General features: G+C 38.9%; 2 protein-coding genes and 1 long non-coding RNA gene across 12 annotated transcripts in view; 2 read left to right on the plus strand and 1 right to left on the minus strand.

Moving 5' to 3' along the window:
- The first annotated feature begins 18 nt into the window (after positions 1-18).
- On the plus strand, positions 19-22,747 carry rad23ab (RAD23 homolog A, nucleotide excision repair protein b). Of its 3 annotated transcripts, XR_005698326.1 has the most exons (11): positions 20-244; positions 4,382-4,463; positions 10,517-10,596; positions 12,277-12,722; positions 13,405-13,451; positions 16,487-16,614; positions 16,689-16,809; positions 17,606-17,663; positions 19,219-19,400; positions 19,676-19,822; positions 20,322-20,435. XR_005698326.1 is itself a non-coding variant. In XM_040048519.1 (10 exons), exons 1-10 carry the CDS (start codon positions 176-178, stop codon positions 20,433-20,435), a joined length of 1,416 nt encoding a protein of 471 aa, XP_039904453.1. In that variant the 5' UTR covers positions 22-175; the 3' UTR covers positions 20,436-22,747. The 3 variants fall into 3 exon arrangements, 2 of the variants coding, with proteins under 2 accessions (XP_039904454.1, XP_039904453.1); XM_040048519.1 differs by lacking the exon at positions 17,606-17,663 and having other exon boundaries at positions 22-244; positions 20,322-22,747; XM_040048520.1 differs by lacking the exon at positions 20,322-20,435 and having other exon boundaries at positions 19-244; positions 19,219-19,795.
- On the minus strand, positions 6,856-26,949 carry LOC120744255. The gene is made up of 3 exons (XR_005698327.1): positions 26,939-26,949; positions 24,008-24,009; positions 6,856-6,978 (listed from the first exon to the last, which is right to left on the minus strand). It is a non-coding gene; the product is annotated as an uncharacterized LOC120744255 (long non-coding RNA).
- eps15l1a (epidermal growth factor receptor pathway substrate 15-like 1a) overlaps positions 24,050-27,714 on the plus strand; it is a 48,344-nt gene continuing 44,679 nt past the window's right edge. For all 8 annotated transcript variants that reach the window (XM_040048510.1, XM_040048511.1, XM_040048517.1 and 5 more), the window contains exon 1: positions 24,050-24,140. In XM_040048510.1, the coding sequence (XP_039904444.1) occupies positions 24,114-24,140 (27 nt within the window). In that variant the 5' untranslated portion in view covers positions 24,050-24,113. The remainder of the gene's footprint in view (positions 24,141-27,714) is intronic.

Raw genomic sequence — 27,714 nt, forward strand, 5'->3', positions numbered from 1 at the left:
CAGCATGTCATACTGTGACTCCAGCAGTAGATGGCGTGGGTGGCCAGCATGCTCAGCGGCACTAAGACAGCTGAGTCACACATATATACAGAGCCGGAAAAATACTGACAAAAAAAGAGCTCCTACTGTTGAGAAATTCTTCCGAGTCCACTGTTGTCCGAGAACCACCGGAAAGATGCTAACTATAACACTGAAGACACTCCAACAGCAGACGTTCAGAATCGAAATAGACCCAGAACTGACGGTGAGTAGAAGTTAACGGGGCCGAAGTAAACATGGTCGGGCTCGGGGGGCTGGCTGAGGCATGCGGGAATTTTACCCGGTGTGGGGAAATGGCCATAGTAAAGGGTGTTTAAATTGAGATAAATCAGTTTTTTTTTTTTATTACAAACCGCCCCAAAATAAATAACATTACGTCGATGTGACAAAAATGCTTCCAGACAAGTTATCAGTTCTGCAGTATCGCAGAGTTCACATAAGGTACTATAGCGCAGGAAAGACAGGAATAGAGCACATTTTCCTTCAAAATAAAATAATAAAACACTATCGAAAAGTCGGCTCCATCCCCACCACAACCATGCGGAAGAAGCTACATGAATGGAAGATCTGCAGTTTACTCATGGATGGTGTTTGCGTATTCACTGGGTTTCGTTGTGATGTTATGCAGTGAATAAGCAGCATGTGTGTACGTTGAAATAACAGACCGGAAATATGTGTGTGTTGTTATTTCACTTGACACTGTTTCACTCGGACTTGTTTCAGTATATCACCATGAATGACGGTGCAGTATTTTAAGCCTGTCCGCAAATGTAACACTGGGATGGCTGATCGTTAAATCTGTTAGATTAAAAAAAAAAAAAGTTTCCTCATCAAATAATAGTTCATCAAATTAAATTATGTTTATTAAGCTAATAACGTTTTTAATAACGTTTTAAGTATTATGTCATGTTAATGGCAGGGACTGTAACAATCATTGGCATCACACAGTGTTTGGTGTTGAGTTCTTCTTTACATGTCTTCTTATCAGTTGGTTATGCAAATATATACTGATGTAAAAGTGTACCATGAGCTATATAATGAGCTTATAGCTTTTTATGTAACTGTCAAGTCATTTTAAAAATGTAAAATTGCTCAATTCATTACTATTATCTTTTTAAAATGGAAATTTCACCCAACACATTTATTTTCCCAAGTGGACCTTTTGTTATACTGGTGCGCTTGATTGCCATGAGGTTTGTCACATGGACTGTGCATTGAGCTGGCTCCAGAGAAAAGAGGGTAAAGATATTTAACCAGCTTAAAACAAACTACAGGCACATGTTGTTTTATTACAAGAGACTCAGAGACCTGCCGCATGAACTTAAAACACCTTTGTTTCCTAATGTGTTCTCAGCCTGCTATAGCTCTAGGCAGAGGAATGTAGTGATTTTAACACATAAAATATTAATTTCACAGTACTCACAGTTATAGATCCAGAGGGAAGAATTCTAATTATTGAATTATCCATACTTAACAAAAAGTTCTGTATTGTAAGTGTATACGGCTGCTCATTCTTCCACGCTTTTTTTTACTGCACTCTCCCTAGATTGCTTACTTGTTCTTGGGGGCGACCTCAACTTTGGACTAAATGAAGAAATGGACAGCTGAATTCAGCAGGAACTCAGCGCAATTGGCTGTCCACAAATATAGTTAAACAGTACATGATCAATTTCAGACTTTGCGATGCATGGCGTTCCTTCCACCCTAACCGTAAGAATTATATTTTATTCTCACATATCCATCACTCCTACTCTCATTTCTATTATTTCCTAGTCAGCAGCTCACTGTAAAGTGACATTTCAGACACTGAGATGCACTGAGATACTGAGATGCTCCTGTATCTTTAATCCCAATAAGTTAGAAAATCATTCCACCAAGTAAAAACTGGAGATTAAATACATAATTGCTTAAAGATGAAGATTTTATTAAATATTTAAAAAACAGTGAGCTTTATATTTAGGCTGTAATGACCTGCCTGGACCATCAGCATCTGTTTTCTGGGAAGCAGGAAAAGCTGTGATGAGAGGTAAAATAATTTAATTCTCGTCACATAAAAAGAAAAGAGAAAACAAACGTATTCAGGAATTAGAAGAAATAATCAAATTGTAGAAGTGTCCTCCCAGAGACAGGAAAATCGAGAGCATAAAATGCAAGAACGTAGAACATAAAATCAGTCTTTTTGCAGATGATGTGTTACTTTTTCTCCAACACTCACAAACCACTCTCTTTTTGAGGTAATTATATTAAAAAACAATCTCAAGAGTTTCAGATTATTCGATAAGCTGATTAAAATATATCTATCAGTCTTCTTAGACCAAAACGTCTGGTCTCAGATATGTTTAAAAACCTTTAAATTGATTAGAAATCCCAGTCTACAATTACCGGTAATACAATGCAAAATACTACACAGACTGCACTATACAGGTCAACAGATGTTCATGATGGGTTTTACATCATCTAACAACTGCTCACACTGTCAAGGCCACACACCTGACAATTACATCCACGCTCTTTGGTTCTGTCCACCTGTTCAGAGGTTTTGCCGTGCGATATGTGAAGACTTCTCAAAGTGTCTGAAATGTAGCATTCCAGCCTCCCCTTCAGTTTGCTTATTGGGCGACTTACATGATGGCACTACAGAGATGAATACAGTTCACATGGCTCTCACCGCCCTATGCATCGCCAAGAAGACTCTCCTCATGAACTGGAGGGTTTTGGGGATTCTCCGCCACCGGGCTGGGGTTTTGGCTGGGCCTGGGGGGCTTGGGTCCTGGTTAGTGTGTTGCCAGGGTGGTGGTGATTGCATGCACGGTGGCCCAGCCCTGGTGCGGGGGCCTCTGGTGCATCAGTGGAACTCGGGGGGGGGGCTCTTCAGCTGCCAGGGTGGTGGTCTCTGCTTAACCACTAAATGTTATTAGGGAAAATAACGTATTGTGATGCTGATACTTGTGTTGAAAGTGTGGACTTCTAACTCTGTACCAGTTTTAACATTGTGTTGATAGGCTACATAAAACCAGAGTTATGATAAGAAAAATACTTCATGTTTTTTTCTGAATACTATCATCACATCTAGTGCGGGTAGAAACGGTAAAAACAGTAGTGATGTCAGGCCTGCAGGTTACCCCTGTGATTTGTTCGCTGTCTTGTGGTGAACAGAAACTATTTTTGGAGTGGCACAAAGAATTTGTGTGGCATCTTATTGTGACACCTAATTGTTTTGTAATTTTAATTTTAGTAGTAGTTTTAAATGGTTGTACAAAGAAAACCCCCCGAGGCATTAGCTGTTTAAATTTACAATGTATATTTGCATTTAAACAATAAACATGTTTGTGGTTTTTATAGTAAAAAATATAACTTTTTCCAACTTGGATTTTATGATTTTTGTGTAATTTTAGATCAATTGTGTTAACACGGTGTCTTAATATAAAACAATAACTCTAAATTCAGACATGTGAGGTTGTGCTGAAAAGAATGATATCAAACAAGGCAAGTTTTAAAGGTGAAATACAAAGACAAAATCAAAAGTAGTGAAAAACGGCCAATTAAACCCTGGACCTGGAGGGTTAATTAGCCAACAGCTGCCAGGTGTGGCTCATCAGGAGGGTCGAGGGGCGCAGGGTGGGAGATGCTTTCTGGAACAAGCCATCGGAAGACAAAACACACATACAGACAGAGAGAGACAGCAGGCCAGTACAGGACGACCCAGGGGATCATAGTTTAAAAAGCAAAGAGTTGCAGCTGTTAAAAAGAATTCACAGACTAATAAAAGGCATAAATTAATCCACATTAACTTATAACAATATTCTAAAAGGAAATCCTCATGAGAACCAGGAGATATAATACAGCAACACTTTGTGTCTCCAGTTAAAGTAAGAAAATCTCCCAAAAAGTCAAAGTAATTGTATTTAACATCACTGTACTTGTGATTATTTATTACAGTTGTATAAAGCGCTTTGACTGCTCAGAAGAGTAGAAAAGCGCTATATAAGAACCAGTCTATTATTTATTTTTCAGTTTAGGAAAATGTTTTCTTTAAAAACTCTGATTTTAATATGTCACGTAAAAACAATGAACAGCCTTGTTTTTTGTGACAGATGTATGCAGTTAAACTGTCAAAACATATTAGGCAGCGTTGTGGCAAAATGGCATAACTGGAATTATAAAAGCAACAATCAAACTCTTAACTGTGCTCTCATTTTAAATAGTTACATTTTCAGTTATATCGATAATCACAAATAATCACTTTGACGTGAGACAGTGAGATAAATGGATCTGTCAGTTCGCAGACAAAGGATAGTAAGAAGAGCTCATTCCACCTAATATTTCTTGATATGTTTGACAGGTGAAAGCCCTGAAGGAGAAAATAGAAGAGCACAGAGGTAAAGATGCATTTCCTTCAGTGGGACAGAAACTCATCTATGCAGGTAAGCTTGAGGGTTAAGAGGAAATAATAGCTGATTTTTAATCAGACGTTGTTTCTCATGTCATTACCTCAAAAAAAAAAAAAATAGTAATAATAATTTACCCAGTATAATTTATTTGGGAAATGCAGACTGCAAACACACTATAATTATAGTAATTAAATTGAATAGAACAGCTGTGGCAGAGGTGGATAAGCTGCAACAAATGTGGCATTTAAACAGTTCTCCACTTCACGACCTCTCCCGCTATCATCTGATCTTAAAAGATTGTCTGAGAAACAAGTGACAATACCTAAGTAAGTTTTAGTAGAGACCGCCACAGCAAGCAGTCCAGATATAATTGAAATGAAGACTGCCATCTTTATACATTTCAGAAGAAAGCCTTATATGTTTGTTGCAGTATATATTAAAATTACAAAAATTGTTGTCTTCTCTTGTACATTACTCGAAATGTCACTATGTTCAACTTCCTGACTGAAGGATTTTAATCTAACTCACTGGGCTGAGCAGGTTTTCCATATGCTGTAAGACTAAAGCAGAGGTCCAGGCTCCAATCTGCTATTGCTTCTATTTGTTCTCTATCCCCAGCTTTCCTGTCTTCTCTCCACTGTCCGAACACAATAAAGAGTAAAAGCCACAAAAAATACATTGGAAAAAAACCAGAAAGTAAAACTGCTTCAACACACTAAACTGTTTATTATTGGAAAAGTTAACTTAAAGTATTAAATCTAAAAGTACTTTCTCTGCAGAAAAGATTTCTCATTGCTATATGGAATAATACATGTTCTGAACAAAATAAACGTATTCATCCGTCCGTCCGTCCTCTTCTGCTTATCTATTCAGGGCCGTGGGGGTGCTGGAGTTTATCCCAGCTGCCATAGGGCAAGAGACAGGGTACGCTCTGGACAGTCTGCTGCAGGGCCGACACAGAGAGACAGACAACCACTTGCACTGACATTTGCACCTATTTAAAATGACCAGCTAACCTAACCCCACTTAGTGCATGTCTTTGGACTGTGAGAGGAGGACCCAGGGAGAAAACACGGGGGAGAGCCCCACACGGAAAGGCCTCGGACACATGGTAGATTTGAACCCACAAACTTCTTGGTGTGAGGCGACAGTGCTAACCACCACACAATATGCTGCCCCAGATTAAATGTATATTAGAAAAATTTAAATGTCACAACTGGAATTAAAGGTGAGCATAAGTCTCATGAGTTTGACTACTACCATAATGCTGTTGAATTGGGGTCATCATAACAGCTTTGACTGGCAGCTGCAGTCACGGAGAAACTTGCACATCTCTGTTTGGGAATGGAGGATCAGGACCCAGAGAGGAGGTCCAGCGTTTACTTTACAAAACCACAATGGACTGTTTCAAACTGACAGCGTGAGGTGTTCTGCAGTAAACTGGATTAACCGACAGAAGGACCCGAGGCCCTGGCGTACTTTTTCGGTAAGTTAAATGTGTGTTTGTCAGCTATTTAGCAACTATGTCCTTGGCTAGCTAGCTACGATGAGAAGTCGGCTGTCAGGGAAAGCGGCGTTCATCAGTTAATCTGTGCACATGAATGAACTGAGAGCCGACACTTTGAGCTTGAATGTTCATTAAATTCAGTGCTGTAGTTCAGACATTTGCTCAGCTGCTCTGACTGTACTGAACTAAAGGATGTTCAGACCTGCAGCTGAAGGTGAGGCGCTGAAACCAGTTACATGAGAAACAGAGAAAAGTCACCGGCCCGTTCAGTCACAAACTAACGTGTGTTAAGATTGGAAAAGCAACAGGCTGGCCTGTCCTTCAGCTCTGTGTAGAGCTGATTATTAAATATGTGCGAACAGCAGCATGTTTTCTCTCTCTAGCCACATCTGTAAGGACAGTAACACGAAATTTACAAAAACCTTGCAGTTCAATAACTCGTCATTAGCACAATTTTAACTGTAGGTGAATTGCAGAGGACTGAAAATGTTCTCACGGTTACAGCTTACAATACTCAGGCACCAGCTCAAACACTGGTGATGATATGTTTGTCTGTTTCCCTGCAGCTGACCACGATGCACCAGGACTGGAAAGCTGCTCCATCATCATATGTTTGGAAATCACAATTTAAAAACCACCAACAACTCAAAGGTAAACATTAAACTGTAAACTTTCGTAAATAAAAAGCTAATGTCAGCAGAACTGTAGAACTGAAAAAATGTAAGTGTAGAACTGCAGATCCTGAAGTGTGTGAGGACAGGAAAGGATCAGATTTATTTCAGATTTGAGGGATGAACATGTTACGGTTTGTGTTGATTCTGTTCTCTTTGTGATTACAGGGGCTGCCCTCAGATTTGACCTCAGCACCACCCAGTGACAGCAGACAGATCATCCTATGATTCACGCTTTGCAGTAACTCCAACATTAACTGATGAAAAAAGTGCAAAGGCTAAAGCACCATATTGTGTGCTTTCAGTGAAAGCTGCAGCTGTTTTATTGATAAAGTTAAAGACAAAAAGTCAAAGGGATTAATCACCCCTGCTATATATCAGCATAAACAGTACCTCAGTTTGGTGTTTCAGAAAGCTGCTGATCTCAAACCTGCACAGCTTCTGTTTAATAGACTGAATGCAGTCAGCTGCATGAAGAAGACATGAGATTTTCTCTGACAGCATTGAATACAACCTGATGAAGGCCAAAGGTCGTCACTTGTATGTTAAACTAAAAGGTTAATCTACAGTTCTTTCACACCGTGTGTGTTATTTGTAATTGAGTCATTCATACCAGAATAATCAGAGGATAATATATATTTTAATAACTAGCTACAGGACTGAATATAACCTGATCATGTGAGTCCAGAGCCTCTTTATATGAGGATGATGTGCAGTACTTCTAACAGCACACAAAGCAAATGTCGCTGTCACACCGTTCATGAAGTGCTGGGGTTGCACATTTTCTGGGATGGGCTTAAGGTGGAGGTCTGAAGATTTCCCTCTGAGGGCGCTGCTGGTAAATAGTTTGAGTCCTGCTTGATCCCTGCGATGAGCTTCAGTCTTCCTGATGTTTCTGAAATGACGTCTTTCTCAGTAGTTAAACAGAACATCTGGCAAAGGACAGCTGTGGTCCTGCTGGTCACTGGTTTTCCCCCAGGGTGAATGTATCTGTTGATGATTCTAATAAATAAATAGAAAAATGACACCGCCTTCTGCTGCTGTGCTTTTAAATCTAACATTTTATTTAAAGTTTCCATGTTACCAGGTATGAGAGTGCTCTGTGATTTGATCTAAAACTGTTTAAAACGTCATTTTTATATTATCTTTGGTCTTGTGTAAAATCTCAGGGCAACAGTTAATTTCCAGATAATTATGGTATGAACAGTAACTCTGGGCCTCTGTGGAGTGTGCAGTAGTAACAGGTGTGTAGCATTGTTAACTAGATAGCAACATGCCTCTAACACAGTGCGTATGCTAACGGCTAGTCTAGCAGATGAATTAACAGGAGCTAAAGAGTGATGTTAAATGTTGTAGAACAATAAGATGTTGCGATGTGTTTTTGTAATTATAACAACGTGGTTGTTAGCATAGGCAAGTTTAGGCCCTTTTTCATCAGAGCACCCCTAATGATGGCCATATAAACAGTAGTAATAATAGCACATTTTCATGTTATTTTCTGACATTGTCTTCAAATGTTATATTTTCCTAACTTTTCTATTGATGACAGTACAGGATAGAATGAAAGCAGGTTTTATGTCCAGTGTTGCTGATGTCATGGTGTTACAGTCCGCTCATACAGAGGCGTTGCTGCTTCTGCAGCCTGGTTTGTCATCTATAGCCTGATAAGCCTTCTATTGCTGCCACAGAAAGAAGATAAAGAAGTAATTAATTCTTTGAGCTGATCTCTTGCAATGAAGTATTACACATTATATTCCTGTAGATAATTAAATGTGTTACTTGTATAATATTCACAAGTTTTTTTTCTCTTCTTTTATCTTTATTCCAAGGTAAAGTATTTGTTGTGTGCCAAGTAAATGGGTTACAGCAACACCTGGGTATGTAGAGGTGCATATATCCAATCCTACACAGTTGTTTTGTATGATAGAGCACAATTCCTCAGCATCATTTGAAATGGTTTTGTCCAAATGAAGAAAAGTCATTACCAAAAAAGAGAAACCGGTACAAGATAGCACAGTGGAAAAAATATTATTTCTTAATAAAAATGAGCAAAGTCACCCTAGTATTCATAAGCGCATTCATGTCCTACAATTTGACAACACTGCAGCAGTTTTAACATAAACATCTCATGCCCTACTGGATGTTAATCAAACATAAACGTGAAATCACACTGGCAAACTTTTTGACATTGATAGACTTCTATTAGCGTTACCCAAACATTAACCCAAAACTAATTAGATGAATGAATCAACCACAAAAAACAGATTAGATTATTTTTATTTCTGTTCTTAGTACTAATTATTCTCATGCCGACACTGTTGTAAGACAGAAAAAGGCTGTCACAAATAGTTGACATTTGGGGTGGGGGTGCCACGTTGTCCATCTTTTTTACAGTCATCGATCTTGCCTGTTTCATGAAACCAGTCATCTCCATCATCAAAGGTTTCCTTCTTAACATGTTAAAGGAGTTTTTAAAAGTTTCTTCAAACTACACATTTGCCAGCGTTATCAGTTAGAGAAAACCTATGAGGATAATAAATAAAAGCCACAAATTTTGATTAGTTTAGTTATTTCCGATCAGTTTCATGATCACATAGCAAACTGCACATACTGATCATTCTTAAAGTGAGTTCAGTATCATATATTTGTCTGAGCTTATTAGGTGCTGATATGGGCCAAAAGACTCTGAATGTAAAAGTAGAATTTTTATTGCGACTCCTAGAGAAATTAAAGTAATTCACTTAGATTCACTCAAAAAAGAAGAAGAAAATATTACCCTCTGGCTCTCTTCTACAGCCTGTCTTTGTCCTTGTGGTGTCCTTTCTTTCCTAAAACATGACCTAGTCAATATCAGTCTAGATATCCAGCTAGATTGCTTTTTAAGGCATAGCTCAGAGATCTCTGTCTGACTGGACTGGGGAGGGTCCTTAAACATTTGGTCACAGGTTATTTCAGATGTGAAAATAATTATTAGCTTATTACTGATGCAGTTACATGATAAGGGCTTTAAGCAGCTTGTTAAAAAGCTTGACCCAAGATATGACATTCCAGAAAAACATATTGGTAGCGCTTTTTATTACAGCCTTGTAATAGTTTAGTAGGATAACACGGAGGAACAGAACATAATAAGGTGGTAAGTTCTAAGTTATTACCATTCAATTACCAAAGTAATAACCACTTAATACTAAAGTAATATTGTGGTAGCAACAGTGGTTACAGTTGAGTATTACACTGAAATTTATGTAACTGGATAATAATGGCCCAAAACTGGGGGTAATAATGTGGAAACACAGCTCTGTAAGAAAGTGTCAATAGTAGGGTAACAAGTCAGAAACAAGCATTAATAATGTGTTATTACCACTCAATTACCTTTGGTAGCTTAAAGGTGTGTTATTATTGACCGGAAACAACTGTGGTAGTTTTTACGTAATAAGCAGAAACCAGAGTCAAATAAGCAAAATGCAAGGAAAGCAGGAAACAGAGTTTTGAAATGCAAAAGTGCCTAATAACATATTCATAACCATGTTAATAAAATTTTAAAAGAAACTTAAGTGTATCTTGCAGTTTTAAAAAGGGAAGCCATTGTAGAAGTGCATAAAACTTTTTGTTTCGTAAAACGTTTCGTAAATTATATAAGAAGGATGATGCCACTTGCAGTTGCTTGCCTTGGAGATTGATGGATCACACTATGAGTGCGTGATGTCTCTGAAATAGCAACAGTGAAAATGCTCAGCTCAAAGCTTTTTGATGGGACTTCCTAAACCAGTGATTGATTTCACATTGGCTACGTTTATATTTTCTATACACCCTATATGTAAAGGTTACAGCCTATAAATCTGTTTCATAGTCAGTGTTCAATAATTCTGTCATATCTTTTGTCACTTGCTGTTTCTGTGTGAATGTCACAGGCAAAATCTTAAACGATGATATCCCACTGAAAGAGTACAGAATCGATGAGAAGAACTTTGTGGTGGTCATGGTTACCAAGGTTAGTGTCTTTGGTTTCTTCTTTAGACGGTCATGTTATACACACAACTTTGTTGCTTTTTTATTTACTCAGTTTTACTATAGCTTGTGATGGCTGCCAGGGTGACTATATTGGTTCTGTGCACTTCCGCCATAAAAACGATATCAATACACTATTATACACTAAGCATCAATTCTTAACACTATCACAGTTATTTATTGCAATCCTTGTCCAGTTAAAGTTGTGCACAACAAAGTTCTCCTGAAGACTTTTAAACTACTGTTTAACTCTTTGCCTGCCATGTATTACCAATACTGCTATCATATCCCTGTATTTCGGCACTAAGCCTCTGTTAGAACCCTGTGGTCTAACTAACCCTCTGTTAGTTCATTTTTCCTGAATCTATTTAATTGGTATACATTTTTCACACCTTTGGTTCTTCTAGTGAAGTTTTAATATCTGCAAAAGTTACAAAAAAGTTATTAGTTCCTTTGCATGTCATTGAGTGAAGTAAGTATTTGATCCCCGAGCAAAACATGACCAACTTGGCGAGCACGGTGGTGACAGTTGTTATATGTGGAATTTTGTCCCACTCCTCTTCACAGAAACTCTCTAAATCATGTAGATTCCTTGCCTGCTGCTTGCCTCAACACAAAGCTTTCAGCTCCCTCCACAGATCTTCTAGGACTGAGGTCTGGAGGCTGGCTAGTCAATCCCTCATCTTAACGTGCTTCTTTTTTAGGCACTCATTTGTTGCCTTGGTGGTATGGTTTGGGTCATTGCCATGCTATAATACTAAGTCAACACTCATCATCAGTGTTCTGGTAGAGGGGGCTTCTCATCCAACAGTTTACAATACATACCTTTGTGCTTGGCTCTGGGCTGATTTTCTTTGGGTCACACACTAGCATCTCTCTTTCTCCACAGTGGGTCAAGTTAATGCTAAAGAGATCGATTTTGGTTCCATCTGACCACAGCACTTTCTCCCAAGCGTACAGTCTTCTGTGTGACGTCCTTTAAGAGGTCGTTGGTCTTATCCATGGTGTGGAGAGGGTATAATGGAAAGAAGTTATTCTGTGGACAGGTGTGCTTTATATACTTACTGAGTTGAGTGCAGGAGTATCTGTAGTTGATCGAATTGACTGATTGGTTGTGACCAATCCGTGGGAGCCAGAATACTGGCTCGGTTGTAGGAGATCAAAGATTTATTTCCCTCAATGACATGCACAACAATTTATAACTTTGATGTAATATGTTTTTTAATATATATTTAATATCCTGTCTCTCACACTTAAAATAAATTGGCACAAAAATTAATTTCTTTGTAAGTGAGCAAACTTACAAATATATTAGAATTCAATGAGTCGCTTTCTCTCAGAGTCATATTTCTGAAAGTGTAATAATGTTCTATGGTTTAATCTTCTCCATAGTAGTCATTTACTTATTATAAATAAAGGGAAGTTCTGCCCTTTGAAGTATATGGGTTTTCTATGGGAAAGCCCACTCTGCATTGCCTAAAACCATGATGGGCATGGGCTAATCCACACTTGTCCACTGTGGGCTCACATGGAAATGTTTCTTGGGGTAGTTTAACAGGGTTGCATCCTAACTGATTCTGTTTTAGTTACATGTGTGTAACTGTGTGTTTGCTTGACTATCTTAGCAACACCACTAATAATCAGCTCTCAAATGTCATTTTAGCCCAAACCAACCTCTCCTGCTGAAGCAGCCACTCACTCAGTTCCCACGCCAGCTGCAACTCCAGTGCCACCCTCAGCTGCAGCACCAGCACCAGCCTCTGGCCCAAAACAGGTGCCCTCCACACCAACACACACAATGTCTGCTGCTGTACCTGCCTCACAGTCAGTGCCTCCCTCGGAAGCCCCGCCCTCTGTTCAAGAAAACACCACTGTGGCTTCTGTTGGTGCAACAGCAAAACCCACCTTGGACTCACACTCAGAATCAGCTCTGGCCTCTGGTTCCACAGCCACTGTTGCCTCTTCCACAGCTCCTGAAGCTGTACAGGAAGCCCCTGAGTTAGTCCCTACAGATAGCCCCACCCCTGCTGCCCAGTCAGAAGAAGAGCTGAGGGAAGACCCAGAGAATGAACCATCTGGCACAGCACCAGTCCAGTCCTCTGCTTCAAGGTTGGATAATAGTTTTATGTAAACTGTGGCAGTTTAATTGTTTGATCAAGAAATATCATAAGAAGTTGTAAAATGGGTAGGTAAGCTCAAATTATTCTAGTTTAGATGGTTATATATCAAAGAAGCTCTAATTACTTTCTGCATGTCTTGTCACCTTCAAAGAATCAAGGTCATTTTGTGCCTTGTGTGAGAGCATGGATAATTACAACTTTAGATGTAATGCGTAGGTGGCCCAGTACTTTTCTTCGTATAGTGAAGCTGAGTAGTAATTGCAGTGACAGTTTTTTTTCTTCAAGCATAAGTGTGCTGCTGTAGGTTGATCATAAAACAACACAACCTTGATGAACACGGTGAATATGGATTCATTTTCATTGTTTAATCAGTGTTTCATTCATTCTGGCCATGTTAGTGCTGTGGCTGTAGTGAGGAACTGAACATGATGTATGTTATTTACTTTTTTTAGTTTTAGTATATTACTGGCACTCAATTCAGTTTGATTTATCTCGTGGCAGTTCACAAAAACAGTCATCGTATGCAGGAAGAGAACCTCAGTAGTGGATATAAGCATTTAAGTTATATCATCGTGCCTCAATATAGAGCAAGGAACACTTAAAATCCTAAATCCTGGTTCTTTAGAATGAACATTTATGTCATGTTTTATTTGTTTGTTCATCTCTCTCAGCCTCGTTGATGAACTGGGTCTTCTTGAAGAAGCAGCATCAATACTGGGTAATTATCAGTGATTATTCTTTTCTTTGTCATAACTAGTAAAATACTAATGTACTAATTATATGGTGCTTTTTGTTTTAATCATTAGAGTGCGACTGATACAGTAAACATTTTCTATATTACAGCATACGTGGAGATAGGAAATTAGAACAGTAGTTTCTATTGAAAAATTCAGCATTTAAACAGATACAGACTAAATAAGTGGAGTTCAGTTTTAGCCAGTAGTTGACAGCATTTTTTTCCCCCAAGCTTGACTGGAAATGTATCTTGCCCACTGCAATACTTTGGCAAGATACGAACGAGCCACCAACCTCCTGATTAGCAGACAACCTGTTCCTGAGCCAAAGCCCCTATGATGTACAGTACTGTGCAAAAGTCAGGTGCTACCTCTCATTTATTCCTGTTTTGCTTCCAAGGAGTGAGACTGTTTTTCTTTGGACATTGGCTACTTTCTTACTCAATTTAAGTCCTGATCTTTTTGTTTGTCTCTTAACTCTGACCTATGGGTCATAACTCAACTGATGATCCACAGTTGTGTCAAGACATAACACACAACAAAAAAAACAAATCTTAAATTATATATTTAGGCGCTTTATTACTTGCAGCCTCTCAACCCCCCCCCCCCACACACACACACACACAAAATTTGTTTCCATTTTTTTAGCTGAATGTATAAGAAAAAATCCAAAGATGGTAAAACTGGAAACATATGCAAGTATTTTTGCACCAGTAACGTGTTTTCTTAGTCAAAAATGTTTCATATCTCACTGGAAAGTGGAGAACAAAAGCAGAAGTTGCAGTCCTAAAAACTTTCTACAGCAAATGAACAGTATCTGAAAGTTTGTATCATCTAGCTGACCTGACATCATGGAGATGTTCTTTCAGTTGATCTGTCCACTGTTTGCTGTTTTATCAGAAATGATCACAACAGGTGGAAAGATGTAATGCTCCTTTTTTCTCTTTTTAAAAAATATGTTCTTCAAAGTGTTTTCTATCTTTAATAGTAAACCAAAGAACAAAGTCACTAATCATAAAAAGCAAAACGATAAGACATCACTCCCAGGCTTGTAATTTCTTTCTCATTCATCCATTTGTGTGTCTTTTTTTATGTTGGGTTATCAGCATCCTCTTCAGACAATATCTTTGATAAGGTCCATAAATGCTACTCATACATAAACTATTTTAAAATTATTTAGTAAAATTGTGTTTTTTTGTTTTTGTTTTTTGTCGACACATAGTTCTATACTAGTATTTTACTGATTAACATATAGATATAATAAGATGCATTGTGGGAGGAACAGCCATCCCGCCCTGGCTGATCTTACCCAACAGAGATGTATGCATATTAGCCAAGTTTTGAATGGCTGATTGAGTAGCCTGAATAACAGTGGGAATTTTGGTTTGCATATTTTTTTTAATAAACCTGGTTAACTGATGTCACACTTGATGACATACATTTGTACTGTGCTGGTAGTGGCATGACCTCTGACACAGTCCAATTAATCATGCAACCAGAAGTTTCAGAGAATGGATCAAATGGAAAATGAACTGGTTCACCCATTCACACAAGCACGTTTTCCTGTGTAAGTGCTTTCTATCTAACATTCACACACATTCATACTGTGATGCATCGGAGACCAGCTTAGGGTGTAGTATTTTCCCAAAGGACATTTGGCACGCAGACCGGAGCAGCTAGAGATCAAACCACCAACCTTCCATACATAGTGGGTGACGTGCTGCATATCCTGAGCTACCCTGGAATCACTAATAAACGAGATCTCAGATGCTGCTGTGTGGAGATTACTGAAGCTAGAAGAATGTTGTCAGCATACTGAAAGCAGTTGTTAAAGGTCAAATATTAATGGTGACGGTAGTAAACCTTCCCTGGTACCACAGCTAAGATTAAATTGGAATGACATAATTCCATTAGAAAATAAATCAGTGCTGATGGTTCTGTGTACTTTGCATAAAAAGGAGGCAAAACTCCAGTTCTTTTTCAATGTATAAGTAGAAGCAGCCTTCTCAAATGCCTCCATTCTGGTCAAAGAGGGACCAGTATTATTTCTGAGTTTTTAGATAATAGGCAATAATCTGTACAACCAAACCAACCACTGAATGAAAATGGTTAGTCGTTTCCACAATATTGGGAGGTTTTTCCACTTTGGAAAAGATGGGTAACATAGCTTTCGTTCAATATGTTGACCATTTTCCTACAGCTTTTGTTGCCCACCATGTTTAATGAATATGACTTTTTGTGATTGCCTTGGTGATTTCAGTGCATATTTGTGGATATTGTGACGTACAGGTTCACTTTAATAGATGCTGTTGGATGATCATGTTAACAACCCCTGCACTGTTTTTCTTGGCCGTCATACAGTAATTACACTGTCTGTGTTTTCATTGGTTAGAATAAGTTAAATGTGTTCTGCAGTGAACTAAACAACACTGGGGTATTGGAGCATTTATTTTTAGTATTGCTTGATCACGTTTGTTCTACCGTGAGAAACCAAAATATTGAAGTCGAGATTAAAATTCAATGACTTGTGCAGCCCTAATATGGGTTTTTGAGATTAGTAGATCATTGTTTTCCACTTAATTTTACATTTTAAATTACATCCCACCTTTTGTATATTTGAGGTTGTATCTCTTTGAGGCTGCATAGAGACAAGAGGAGGCGCAAAAAGGCAGCGTGGACGCACAAGTTTGTGAAATTAATAACTGGAGAAATAGGCAAATTAAAATATGTAAATTTATACCATAGGTTCAAGTACTAGAAATCTTGGACAAGTTTGAATATTAAGGCCAGAGGTTAGGTTTTCTGAAATTTTGCAAATGCGATAACTCAAGAAGGACCTAGGACTGTTTAGGTAGAAAACTCTTAATTTACAGATTTACAGACTTTCAAGTATCACTATTCTGTATTTAGTTCTATTGATATATCTACTGTGCCAAATAACACAAAAACAACCTGCGCACTTCATCTAGGTTCAGGTCAACTTTCCTGCCCCTAAAAACCTCTCTTGTTGTTACCACAGTGACTGGACCAGCATATGAAAACCTGGTGTCAGAGATTATGTCGATAGGATATGAGCGGGAGCCAGTTGTTGCTGCACTAAGAGCCAGTTACAACAACCCAGACAGAGCAGTGGAGTACTTGCTCATGGTGAGAGTTTAACCAGCTTCATAATCATGCTGAGCTGTATTGTAAACTATACAGTAACTGTTCATGTGTTGCAGGGTATTCCAGCAAGGGCTAGTGATCTGCACAATCCACAACCAAGTAGACATAGTACTCCAGCCAACCCCTCTACACCTTCTACAGAAGAACCACCACAGCAGCCTCCAGCACCCCCCAGTAGTAAGAGCCCAATTTATTTATTTATTTTTACTTCTCTTTAACTTTCTGTTTTAAACAAGGCAGCTTGTTTCCTCCGCATGAACTTCCTGGGGACACGGAAATGATGCCAAGATGACAACTGGAATAACTGTGGTCTAAAGCTACACAACGTCCACAAAAATTCTGCACACCACTAACGTTTTATCACTAGTGGAACTTCAACATCACCAGAGGAAGAATTTGGAAGTATTTCTTTTTTAGATTATTTCACTTTTTTACTATTTCCACTTTGTGCTGTGTACCAGTACCATTCCCACAGTATGGTAAGACCACCACCGTGCTTGACAGTCGGTACAGTGTTCTTAGGTGTGAAAGTCTCACTTTTACTCCTCCAACTCCTCTTGCCATTGTGTCAAAATATTTTTTTCTGATCTGACTATAAAACTTTTCTCCAGAAGGGATTTCGCTTGACCAAATTTGTCCTTTATACAAAGCGTCTTTGATGCAGAAATGTCTGCATGTACCACAGAGCCACATCTCAGTGTTTTGAGTGTCTAAAGAAGTCTCACAGGTCTGAATATACACTTGAAGCCATTTATAATTCTTCTTGTTTGATTTTTAACCGGACTTTTAAGAGTTTAATAAAATTGGACCTTTAACTGTATTTCCATAAGTTTTACAGTTTTTCCTATTGATAAAAATCTCCCTTATGACCATTCATACTACACAAAGGAATCAAGAAATAAACAATTATATGACAGAAAACTTTCTGTTTTTCACTTTCTACTACAGAAATTTCTGTTTTTTATGACTACAGTTAAACCCCACACCAAAACACTGGACAGTCTGGCCAATGAGCTACCAGAACTTTTTCTGTAAGTTTACACATTTATTTCTTCCAATTTAAGTCAAAAGAGTCATGCTGACAGATTTCTTTCTTTTCACAGCAACTTTTTCTTTATCATGTAGAAAAACACCAAGTTTTGCCTCCTGTGGATGATGAGAGTCAAACCTTAAATACTGATCTGTATACATTGGTTTACGGTACACATCAACGTTTAAATGTCCCCCATTACAGATGGAAATCTCACAGCTAGCCTGTCATATCCTCCGTGGTGAATTTGATGTGTTCGCGCGTGATTATTGAATTGTGGTACGTCCTGAGATTTGATTTTCATCCAGGTGTCATCCACATAATCAATGACGTGGAGGTGTTCCAGGGTAGGATAACAGAGCCCTCTTTTCCCCTTCTTCCATGTACAAGTTGGGGACAATGGGTGAAACTGGGGAAGCCAAGGCACACACATGTTTCTGCCTGTAGTACTGACCCTTATATGTGAAATAGGTGGAATTAAGACTCAGATCCAAGACCAAACAGACTTGGTTGGTGCTGAGAGTGGTCCTGTTGCTCAGGTTGGGGTCATCCTGTTGTCTCTTGCAAACTACCGCCACTGCTTCAGTGACTGGAACACAAGTGAAGAGAGATGTAACATCGTACAACACTATTATTTTATCTGCCTCCATAATGACGTCTCTCACCTTCTCAACAAAATTCAAGGTGTTCTGGATGTGGTGTTCAGAGCTGCCTACCAACGGGTTAAGGATCGAAACCAGAAACTTTGAGTTGTTATAGGTGACTGAGTTGACCATACAGAAAATTGATCTTAAAGGTACACCCTGTTTATGTGTCTTATGTAAACCATACAAACTTGGTGAAGCATCCCCTGGGTATCCGGTCTTTAAGTCTGTTGTCATTAGCCGCTCCTGGGTCCAAACTCCGCTTCAGGTCCCAAAGTCAAACGAACACTGTGGCATCACTGAGAGTTACAAACTGTTTAAATTCTTTCATCTTTAATAAAATGATCAGTGTGGCTGCTCTACAAGGTGAAACAATTAAGTTTGACATCCAGACATCCACGAAAACAGAATTTATAAAGTTAGCAAGGAGTTAGCTGGCTAGTTTCCATTTAAAGATGATATATCATGTTCTGATTGAGGGATTTCTGAAAAATTAAAACGTACAGCTCTGCTATCACTTTTGACATAAAGGAAGACAGAAAACTAAACAGTCGTGACATTTGTAGGGTTATTGAATTTGGGCTAGCTGGTATATAATAATGTGCTACATTGTGGCTAGCTACACAGCTATGGTTGTCTTGTTCCAACTGCTTCAGACAATCTTATCAACCTCTTCCTAACCACTTCCTGGGTCTCGTTTCAGGGCCTCATAAGTATTTTTGTCACTGAGCAGTAACAAAATTTTCTCATGATAGTCTTTCTGGTTTAGCAAAACCGTGCACCAAGACAGAACTATGAAGCCACTCTCAGAACAGACTTCACTGTTTGGTTTTACTGTCTTTACATTGTATCCTATAAAATGTAATCTCTTCTTGAATAGCAACAGTTAACATTTTGTCCCCTCCTGAGCAGGGCCTGTGTCCAGCAGCCAGCCTGTCACTGCTGGAGGAGGATCTGGCTCCATAGGGAACCCTCTGGAGTTCCTGAGGAACCAGCCTCAGTTCCAGCAGATGAGACAGATCATCCAGCAGAACCCAGCCCTCCTGCCAGCCCTACTGCAACAGCTCGGGAGAGACAACCCTCAGCTGCTGCAGGTACCACACCACAAAACTCACCATTCTCTAGTGGCGTTCTGTCAGGGTCTGTTAATATAATTTCTGTTTGACTGTTTAAGGTATCTCAAAGAACTGTTCCTAATAGTAAGAACAATAAAGAAATAAATCTGTAAATGTATTTTTCAGGAAACATTTCTCTGATATTTTAATGCGACGTAAAATCCCCCCAAGTGACTATACTAATTCTTTACCATGTCGGCTGTAGTTTGCCTAAACTGGGTGGTTGATATACAGTTCAACTGTGTAACTTGCAGCAAATCACAGAGCACCAGGAGCGTTTTGTACAGATGCTGAATGAGCCACAAGCTGGAGATACAGGAGGAGAAGATGCTGATGCCCATGGGTCACCACACACTAACTACATCCAGGTCACCCCACAGGAGAAAGAGGCAATTGAGAGGGTGAGTTTGCCAGTCACATTGACACAGTCAGCTCCACCAAATTTCCACAATTTGTGCAGAATTACACAAGCCTAGGAACAAATAGTTTTCTCTTTTAAACATATGAAAGGAAATCAGTCTGAACACAACCTGCTACTGAATTTCCATGACTTTTGTTGAAACATCAGTGATGGAAAATTATGTTGCTGGATCCTTGATGTTTTTCTGTTAGCATTAATGAAACAAATTCTTAAATATGCACATTGGAAAACATACAAATTTGAAGGGCAGTATTCTGCAATATTCTTGATAATTCTGTGGCAGCTGGTTAGAGAGTCAAGCAGTTATGTATACTTAATAGTTTTTCTTCATGTAGTTTTTCAAACAACAAATGAATGCATAAATGCAGGAACACGAGCATGAATGTTTTATAGTAGGTGTGTTTTTACATTTAATAGTCTTGTTGAATTGTCCATAAGGTGAAAGGAGGACTGAAAATGTCAATGACATTGTTTTCCAGTTAAAAGCACTGGGATTCCCTGAAGGTTTAGTCATCCAGGCGTACTTTGCTTGTGAGAAGAATGAGAATCTAGCTGCTAACTTCCTGCTACAGCAAACTTGGGACGATGAGTAAGCCCACATCACCGGGCTCATCACTGCTCAACAGAGGGCTGCAGAGTGGATGACACCACTGCAAGTCTGCCAGGGAGAAACAAGGGCAGGAGAGGAAGGGGATATTTCTTTTCACACCATGGGACTGTGGCCATTAAATGACGATGATGATGATGATGACAATGATGACATGGTGTTCAAAGTTAGTTGCGCTGCCTACTCTTCATTCAGCTATGATGATCATCATAGGTGCTACCACTGAGCATTGCCTCACTGCTACTACATCATTACTGCTGATGCTTGTATTGAGTGACCACACTGACAGAAGTCCCACCAGTAAATTTGCAAACAGCCTACATCACAGGCCAGCAGGATTTAAGTTAGAGGATTTCCTCTGCAGTGAGCTCACAGGCTGCCTGTTGAACACGTTAAACTACTGTACATGTGTAAAGTAAGGTAATACATAATAAATGAGAAAAAATGCATTTTCAACATGCGAACCTACATGTTGGAGTTCCCTGAACATTTGACTAAAACTGTTGACCTCACTGCTTGGAAGCTACTATTGATTTAGATCAAAGCTCATATTGGATCCTGTCACTTCCGCTGCTTCTTTTGTCCGTGCAAAAAGTCTTTGCAAATTCTTCTATTGGTGTCTGACCATGTAGATGTGTAAAAGGTGACTGAATTTCACAGCTGGATAGTTGAAATGTTGACACCTATTCAACCGTTCCCCAAAAAGGAGAAATGATAAAATGTTTTTAATTGAGATCATTTACATTTTAATTAAATGTAGAAATGTTAGTGTCCTCTATCTTTTACAAGTCGAGACTATCTCAAAGTTTTGTCTTTTTGATGACTGACTTACTCAGTCTGTTGCATTGAAAATGCACATCTGATAATGTCACAAAGAGTCCCTGCAATTAGGGTTAGAGGAACTTCTTTTCCACAAGACACCTGTTAAGTCAGAATGAATCACTCACACAAGTGCAGTTAAACTGTTGTTGCCTTGTTAAGGAAAGCTCTGGGGACAGTCGATAATAATGATAATAAGGCAAATAAAGAAACAGTGATGTCTGCTGTTGCTGCTTCTCCTCTTCCTTCTCCACCAAGCATTTGAGGTTTTAGTAGCTCCTCCCTGAGTCTGCTCTTGTGCCCTGCATTTTGACTTAAAGGTGTTTTTTTTTTCTTCAGTTTGTTGTGATGGTGTGATTGACTCACTTTATTTTAGTGTCATTACATTATTAGTACAAACTGCATCTATTAGTAACATTTTTTCTTGATGGTTTGGATAAGTAATATTTTACTTTATGTATTATTAGGGGCAAGGATTAATTTATAAATTTCAGTCAATAAAATAAAGTTAAGGATGATTCATAGAGCAGACAAATCCTGAAAGTACAGAAATATACACGATACTTTCCCCAGCTGACCCAAGGGAGACTCTATTTTTTATTTACTCTCAATGATTGCTGTTTTAATTTGACATTCTCACATTTGTGTTGGAGAAATGATAAGAAACTGTAGGCATTCATTGGTCTTATATAATAGAGCGGTTAACTTCACTACCCATTTAACTACATTTGTTGTCATTCACCAAGACAACAAGAAAGCCTTTTTAGGTTTGTACTGTGTTAAGTTTACAGGGAAAACTATGTTTATGTGCTTTTTCAGCATAGAATAAACTTCTAGGTTTTAACTAGTTTTTTTTTTTTTTTACCATTTTTGTTAGATTGGACCTTACATTACTATTCATGTAGCCATAAAGGAAAAAAATATGAAAATGTGAAACTTTCTGTAAACAAAGAATGCATGAATTTCTTTTAAACAATCATTTTCTGTTCAGTGTTCTCATATCACATCCTCTATGCATCTTGAAACTGGAAAAGGGTTAGGCTGCTGTTCCTCCATGCCTTACGGTCAAAGACTTCACCACGTTTTATTTTACAAACAGTGTTCATTTAAAAGTGGACTAAAAGAAATGGGAATGTTAAGTCGTTTTTCAGCATCCAGTGTGCTTGTGTTTAGACACACAATTGTTCTGTAGTGTTGTTAATGGGATAAACGATGTGAGCGAGAAATTGTATTTTGCTGTGACAAATGCTCCTTAGCTCGTTCCTTGCAAAAGAGTTTTATTTATGGCATGCCTTTGGATTAAGGATTGATCAAACTGCCATTGTGGCATCTCTCTGGTGTTAATTTGTCTGTTGTTTTCTTTTTGGGGTCTATAAGAATTACTACCAACCTTAAATGTACGAGTTGAGAAGTAGTTGTGATGGGTTTTTTTTGTTTTGTTTATGCATTGTGTATATTAAATGGCTTTTAAAAAATGAATAGTGATATTTTGTCATCAATATTGTTTTTGTGTGTACTATATTACTGCAAGCAGGCATTGCATATTTTCTGTGATTGATCTGCTGATTAATCTATCAAGGAATAGCTCAGAAGGTAGAGTGGTCGCCCCATGATCGGAAGGGTTAGGGGTTCAAATCTACTGAGGTACCCCTGAGCAAGGTACCGTCCCTACACACTGCTCCCCGGTGCGCCTGCTTAGTGGCTGCCCACTGCTTCACTGAGTGAATGGGTCAAATGCAGAGGAGTAATTTCAATAAAGTATACATTATTATTAATAACATATTTCTAGGTAAGAGAACCCTGCTGATACATGTTCCTCTTGCCACATCCTACTTGTGGCCTCTGCTGTGGCTTCAATCAAGACAAAATACAGATCAAAGCTGGACTGCGGGAACCTTAAACTGGCATTCTCCTTAACTGCCAGTAGGGGTAACTCTTGTGACAACGACGTAGATTTCCGTAGATCGATGTAGCTCAGAAATCAGGCAGCAAACCCCTCTGATCTGTACGACGCTAGAGAAAAATGTTTATTAAAATGTAATTGTTATTTATAATATGTATGTAACTTTGTAATTTTAACGTGTTGTCGCCTCTTGGCCAGGACTCCCTTGAAAAAGAGGTTTTTAATCTCAATGGGATTTTTTTTCCTGGTTAAATAAAGGTTAAAAAAAAAAAAAAAAAAAAAAAACTTCACGTACACGTCCTGAAATGTAACACGTCGATCCATGAAGCCCGCAACTATTGTAATTAGTATTAGCATCAGTATAAAAAGTCACAAATATTCTTGAAGGAGGGTGCTTAAGCTGCAACAATGGACGTGAGGGAATCTACAAAGAAGTAGAAAAACTAGATAGACAATGTGTTTGCCTCCTAAAAGAATGAAACAAACAAACAAAAAAAAACTTACCATAAGAAAGCGCGGACACCGGTGGGAAAAAGTCTGGTTATTTATCTCTATCAGCTGTTAATTAACGCGTAATGCACCAACACAAGTGCATCACTTACGTAGGTTACGTCGTAGCTCTACAAAGGCTCAGGCAGATAAATCAGGCATCAGATTGTAAATGACCTCATATGTGACCTCTTCTGACAAAATTTGAAACGGAATTGATAAACTTAACAGCAAACACACAAACACACACAGAAAAGGCGAATCTGTGCTTTTGGTTGTAAAATATTTGTGACACGTCGAGGAATTCACGTTAACGATAAATGCAGAATTTCAAAGTGTAGCTTCACTACTGTCTTCCGTTTATGCAGGGAAGCGTGGCGTTGTCCAATAGGGGGCGGGGGGGGTCATGTTTTGGAGAGGAACGTTGGGTGCGTTCCCGGAGCAACAGGGAAGATGGCAGCCCTCACATCTCTAACCCAGGTAAAGATGCCGTAGTATATGACTTATAGTTTAGATCAGACATATGATTTTTCGAAGCGTGATACAATATACGTGATTCATGGCAGTCGGTTTTAATGTAACTGCGAACTGAAGACGAGTTCCTCTTTAAATACAGCTGGTAATGAGGCAGGCAGCTTAGTAGAAAGAAAGGCCTATTGCAGTACCGTTAGGTAGCGGGCTGATAGCATCAGCTGGCAGTACCTAGCCGTGTGGCCATTTACCTACGCCCGAAATATATAATATGCAGTCGCCCGATTATTATTATACGTTTAAGACAATAAGCACCACGAAAGCTGTACATAAGGTTACAGCAAAGTGGAGCGTAAATGGAAAAAAGTGTCCATAAACTATAATAACGTTCACTCATCGAGCTAGCAAGCCCTAGCTAACCTAGCCTAGTACTGCAAGGATGAGGATAAACGCTCATCCAAGCAGGCTGTGCATTGAGCTGTTTAAGATTCATCATGCCGAAATAAAACGGTTCTTAGCTCTCAGTGTGGGAGTTAATGTCGAGGCTGATAGCATCCACGCTAATGATAGTCTTGCTTGCCGAGTTTGCACGTCAGTTGTATAATATGATATGATATGAATGAACGGATTTTAAATAGCAAAATAGAGAAGCGTTATATGTTATATATTTGAATGACCTGTTATGTTGCGATATGCACGTCCTCTATCTGCACCGAAAGAATTCTCCTCAGTTCTTCTTCTTCTTGTTCTTCTTTTTCATCTTATCCAAAACTAATGCCTTATGGTGTGTGGAGGCCCCAAGGGTCAGGCAAAAATATTTTACTTGCTGGGGTTATTTTTGCTTGGTTTCTTTCAGCTGGCAGAAAAAAAATGTCGTTTAAAATACAGTGATAGTGGTAGCTGCATTTGATGGATGGATGATGAATTCTATTTCGTTTAAGTTTTATTTATATAAATCACAACAGTCGCCTTAAGGGGCCGTGATTCTGGTGAGACAATAATGATACAAAACCCAGAAAGTGAATGGTTTTACAGGTGGTGACCACAGACTGTTGCTCTCTCCTTATGCCTCCTCACTGATTTTTCTGAAGCTTGCCTACTAAATAAGCTTCTGGCCTTATCACAGACTGGTAGTGTGACCTCTGTGTGATGTCTTCTTGGGCTGTCTAAATGGGTGAACTGGAGCAGCATTTTATAGTAACAGCTCCTTTATTTAGTGTTTGCATTGATGACAAAGGATAACAAACTGGGATTGTTAATTCTTGTGGTGATGCAGTGTGAGGTCTCTATGTTAATCCTCTGTTACTCTGATGATTACCCACAATACTTTCCCCTTACTATGTGTAACACATTTTATCATTTGCATTCTGCTGTATACATTGGCAGTGTGATCATATAGTTATTTCAGTTTGTGCCAACAAAATAAAAAAGACTGAGACAATCAGTGTCTTAAATTACCAAATTTGTAGATAATACTATGTATGTATGCTCTAAACTGTGGTACACAGTCACATGCCTGCATTTATGATGAAGGATAACAAAGTGGGATGGTTACAAATCGTACGAGGTCTGTGTGAAAAGATGGCATCACATCAGAGTTAGCTAGCTATACTCCAGATAGTTTTTACTGGTAACGATTTGACTCAACAAAAGCATAACAGAAATAATCCACACCAGATGATAATAAACCAAAAATCCCAAATTCAGATTCTATTTGTATTTCTTTTAAGTGCCATATATTTTTGTCCACAACATTCACAGATGTGTTACCTCTATGTCAGAGGTGTCAAAGTCATTTTTTACATCATGGGCCACATACATTCCCCTTTCTGTCAGTGTAAAGAAGTTAAATATTTAACTGTTTTTCTACATGATAAATGAAAAGCTGTTGCAGCAAAGAAAGAAATCTGTCAGCACAACTCTTTGGACTGAAATTGTAAGAAATAAATGTCTCCACTTACAGAAAAAGTTCTGGTAGCTCATTACCCAGATGGTCCAGAGGGATGCATTCCTTAAGCTTAGTGTAAAGCAGTGGTTCACAAACGGGCTAAATATTTTTCTTTTCAGTGACTGGTGTGAGCCTGCTTGTTGCTGCAGATCTTCTCAAACATGGGTAACAGTTAAGACTGCTACTCCGAGTTCATATTCAATGCCCAGCTTTGATCTGTATTTTGTCTTGATTGAAGCCACAGCATAAAGCCTACCTCACATAAGTAGGATGTTGCAAAAGGAAGATGTATGGTCAAAGTGGGTAATCTTTCTCCACTCCAATCCAAAATGCAGCCAGTGTCTTTGACTTAAACGGCATCCTCTTTGTTGAATCAGTGGTGAGATAAATGAACTGTTCCTCCTCAGATGTGTTGAAGCCAGCAAGTGGTGTTGCACTGAAGGGGTCACGGATCCAGTCATCCTTTTTTTAAAATCCGGCACCAGAAAATATCTCAAGAAATGTTTCTGAAGGGCAGACATGTGTTCTTTCATGCATGAGATCACTGTGTTCTGCAGCTTGTTGTTGTCAATGAATGATTTCAAATTCAAATGAGTCCACATTTCCTCATTTCCCAGCCATAGCTTGCTAGTCTAGTCTGCAGATCCCCACAAAGTCCTCCTGTTTGTTACTCTCAGTGCCTTCATCCATCTGTAGAGCAAAGCGGCTGTCACACACCTTAAGCTGCTCCTCTGTGTCCTTTCAGATATCATAAATAGCCTGTAGTTTGCTGGCTGTTGTGTCATCAGTCATAGTTGAAACCATATCCATAGCACAGCGAAGTATTTATTACTCCTCAATAGTGTGTGGTTTTTTTTACACTGTGCCACTTGGTAGGCAACTTTGTTGAAGCTGAGCTGAGAATTGTCCGGAACAGAAAATAATAGTAAATAGACACTGTTGAGCACAACAATTCACAAGTTTTTGTCTGAAAAAGACAACTGACTTGTCTTTGTGCTCTAGATGTTTTGTCTCCAAGTGGGATCTTCGCTTGTTAGGCTTTAAACTGTCTCAAGGTAGCAGTTTTAAGACAGACAACACACTGCAGCCTCTCCTCATTACCCACCATTGTACAGGTGTACTCAAAGGCTTCTCCTCTTTGGTTTGGAAGCATATTTGGCAATGCTTCATTTTCTGCTTTGCGTTTGTGTGGGAGCCCTGTCAAAAACCTGTCTATTATGCTAGCAGTGTCCAAGCATTCTTTTTTTTTTCTGCTAATACATCAGGCTTATCTCTGTCCTGTCTGGGCTTTTAACAGAACTGTCATTATTGTATCACACTTCAGTAGCGTCATCATAGGTCATCTTTTTAGTCGTTCTCTTTCTGCCCTATCTGGTGATACATGTAGACTGTCTTGGTTAGAGTAGTGTCAATCAGTCTCTGGACCAATTTTCTCATTTAGGGAATGAAGCAGCATCTGCAGACAGTCAACAAGGCCACTGTACTGCAACTGCAGGTCGCTTATCCCGAATGCTCGGCCCATTCATCAGCAAGGGTGGTGAGCTACTCTAATGCTCGAATCACAGTGTCATCAGGTGGCGTGTTGTTAGGGATAAACGTGCAACAACTAGCCTTGAACATGCTGCATACCCTGCC

Source organism: Simochromis diagramma, unplaced genomic scaffold (genome assembly GCF_900408965.1).
Source record: "Simochromis diagramma unplaced genomic scaffold, fSimDia1.1 OVJJ01000557.1, whole genome shotgun sequence".
Taxonomy (NCBI): Eukaryota; Metazoa; Chordata; class Actinopteri; order Cichliformes; family Cichlidae; genus Simochromis; species Simochromis diagramma.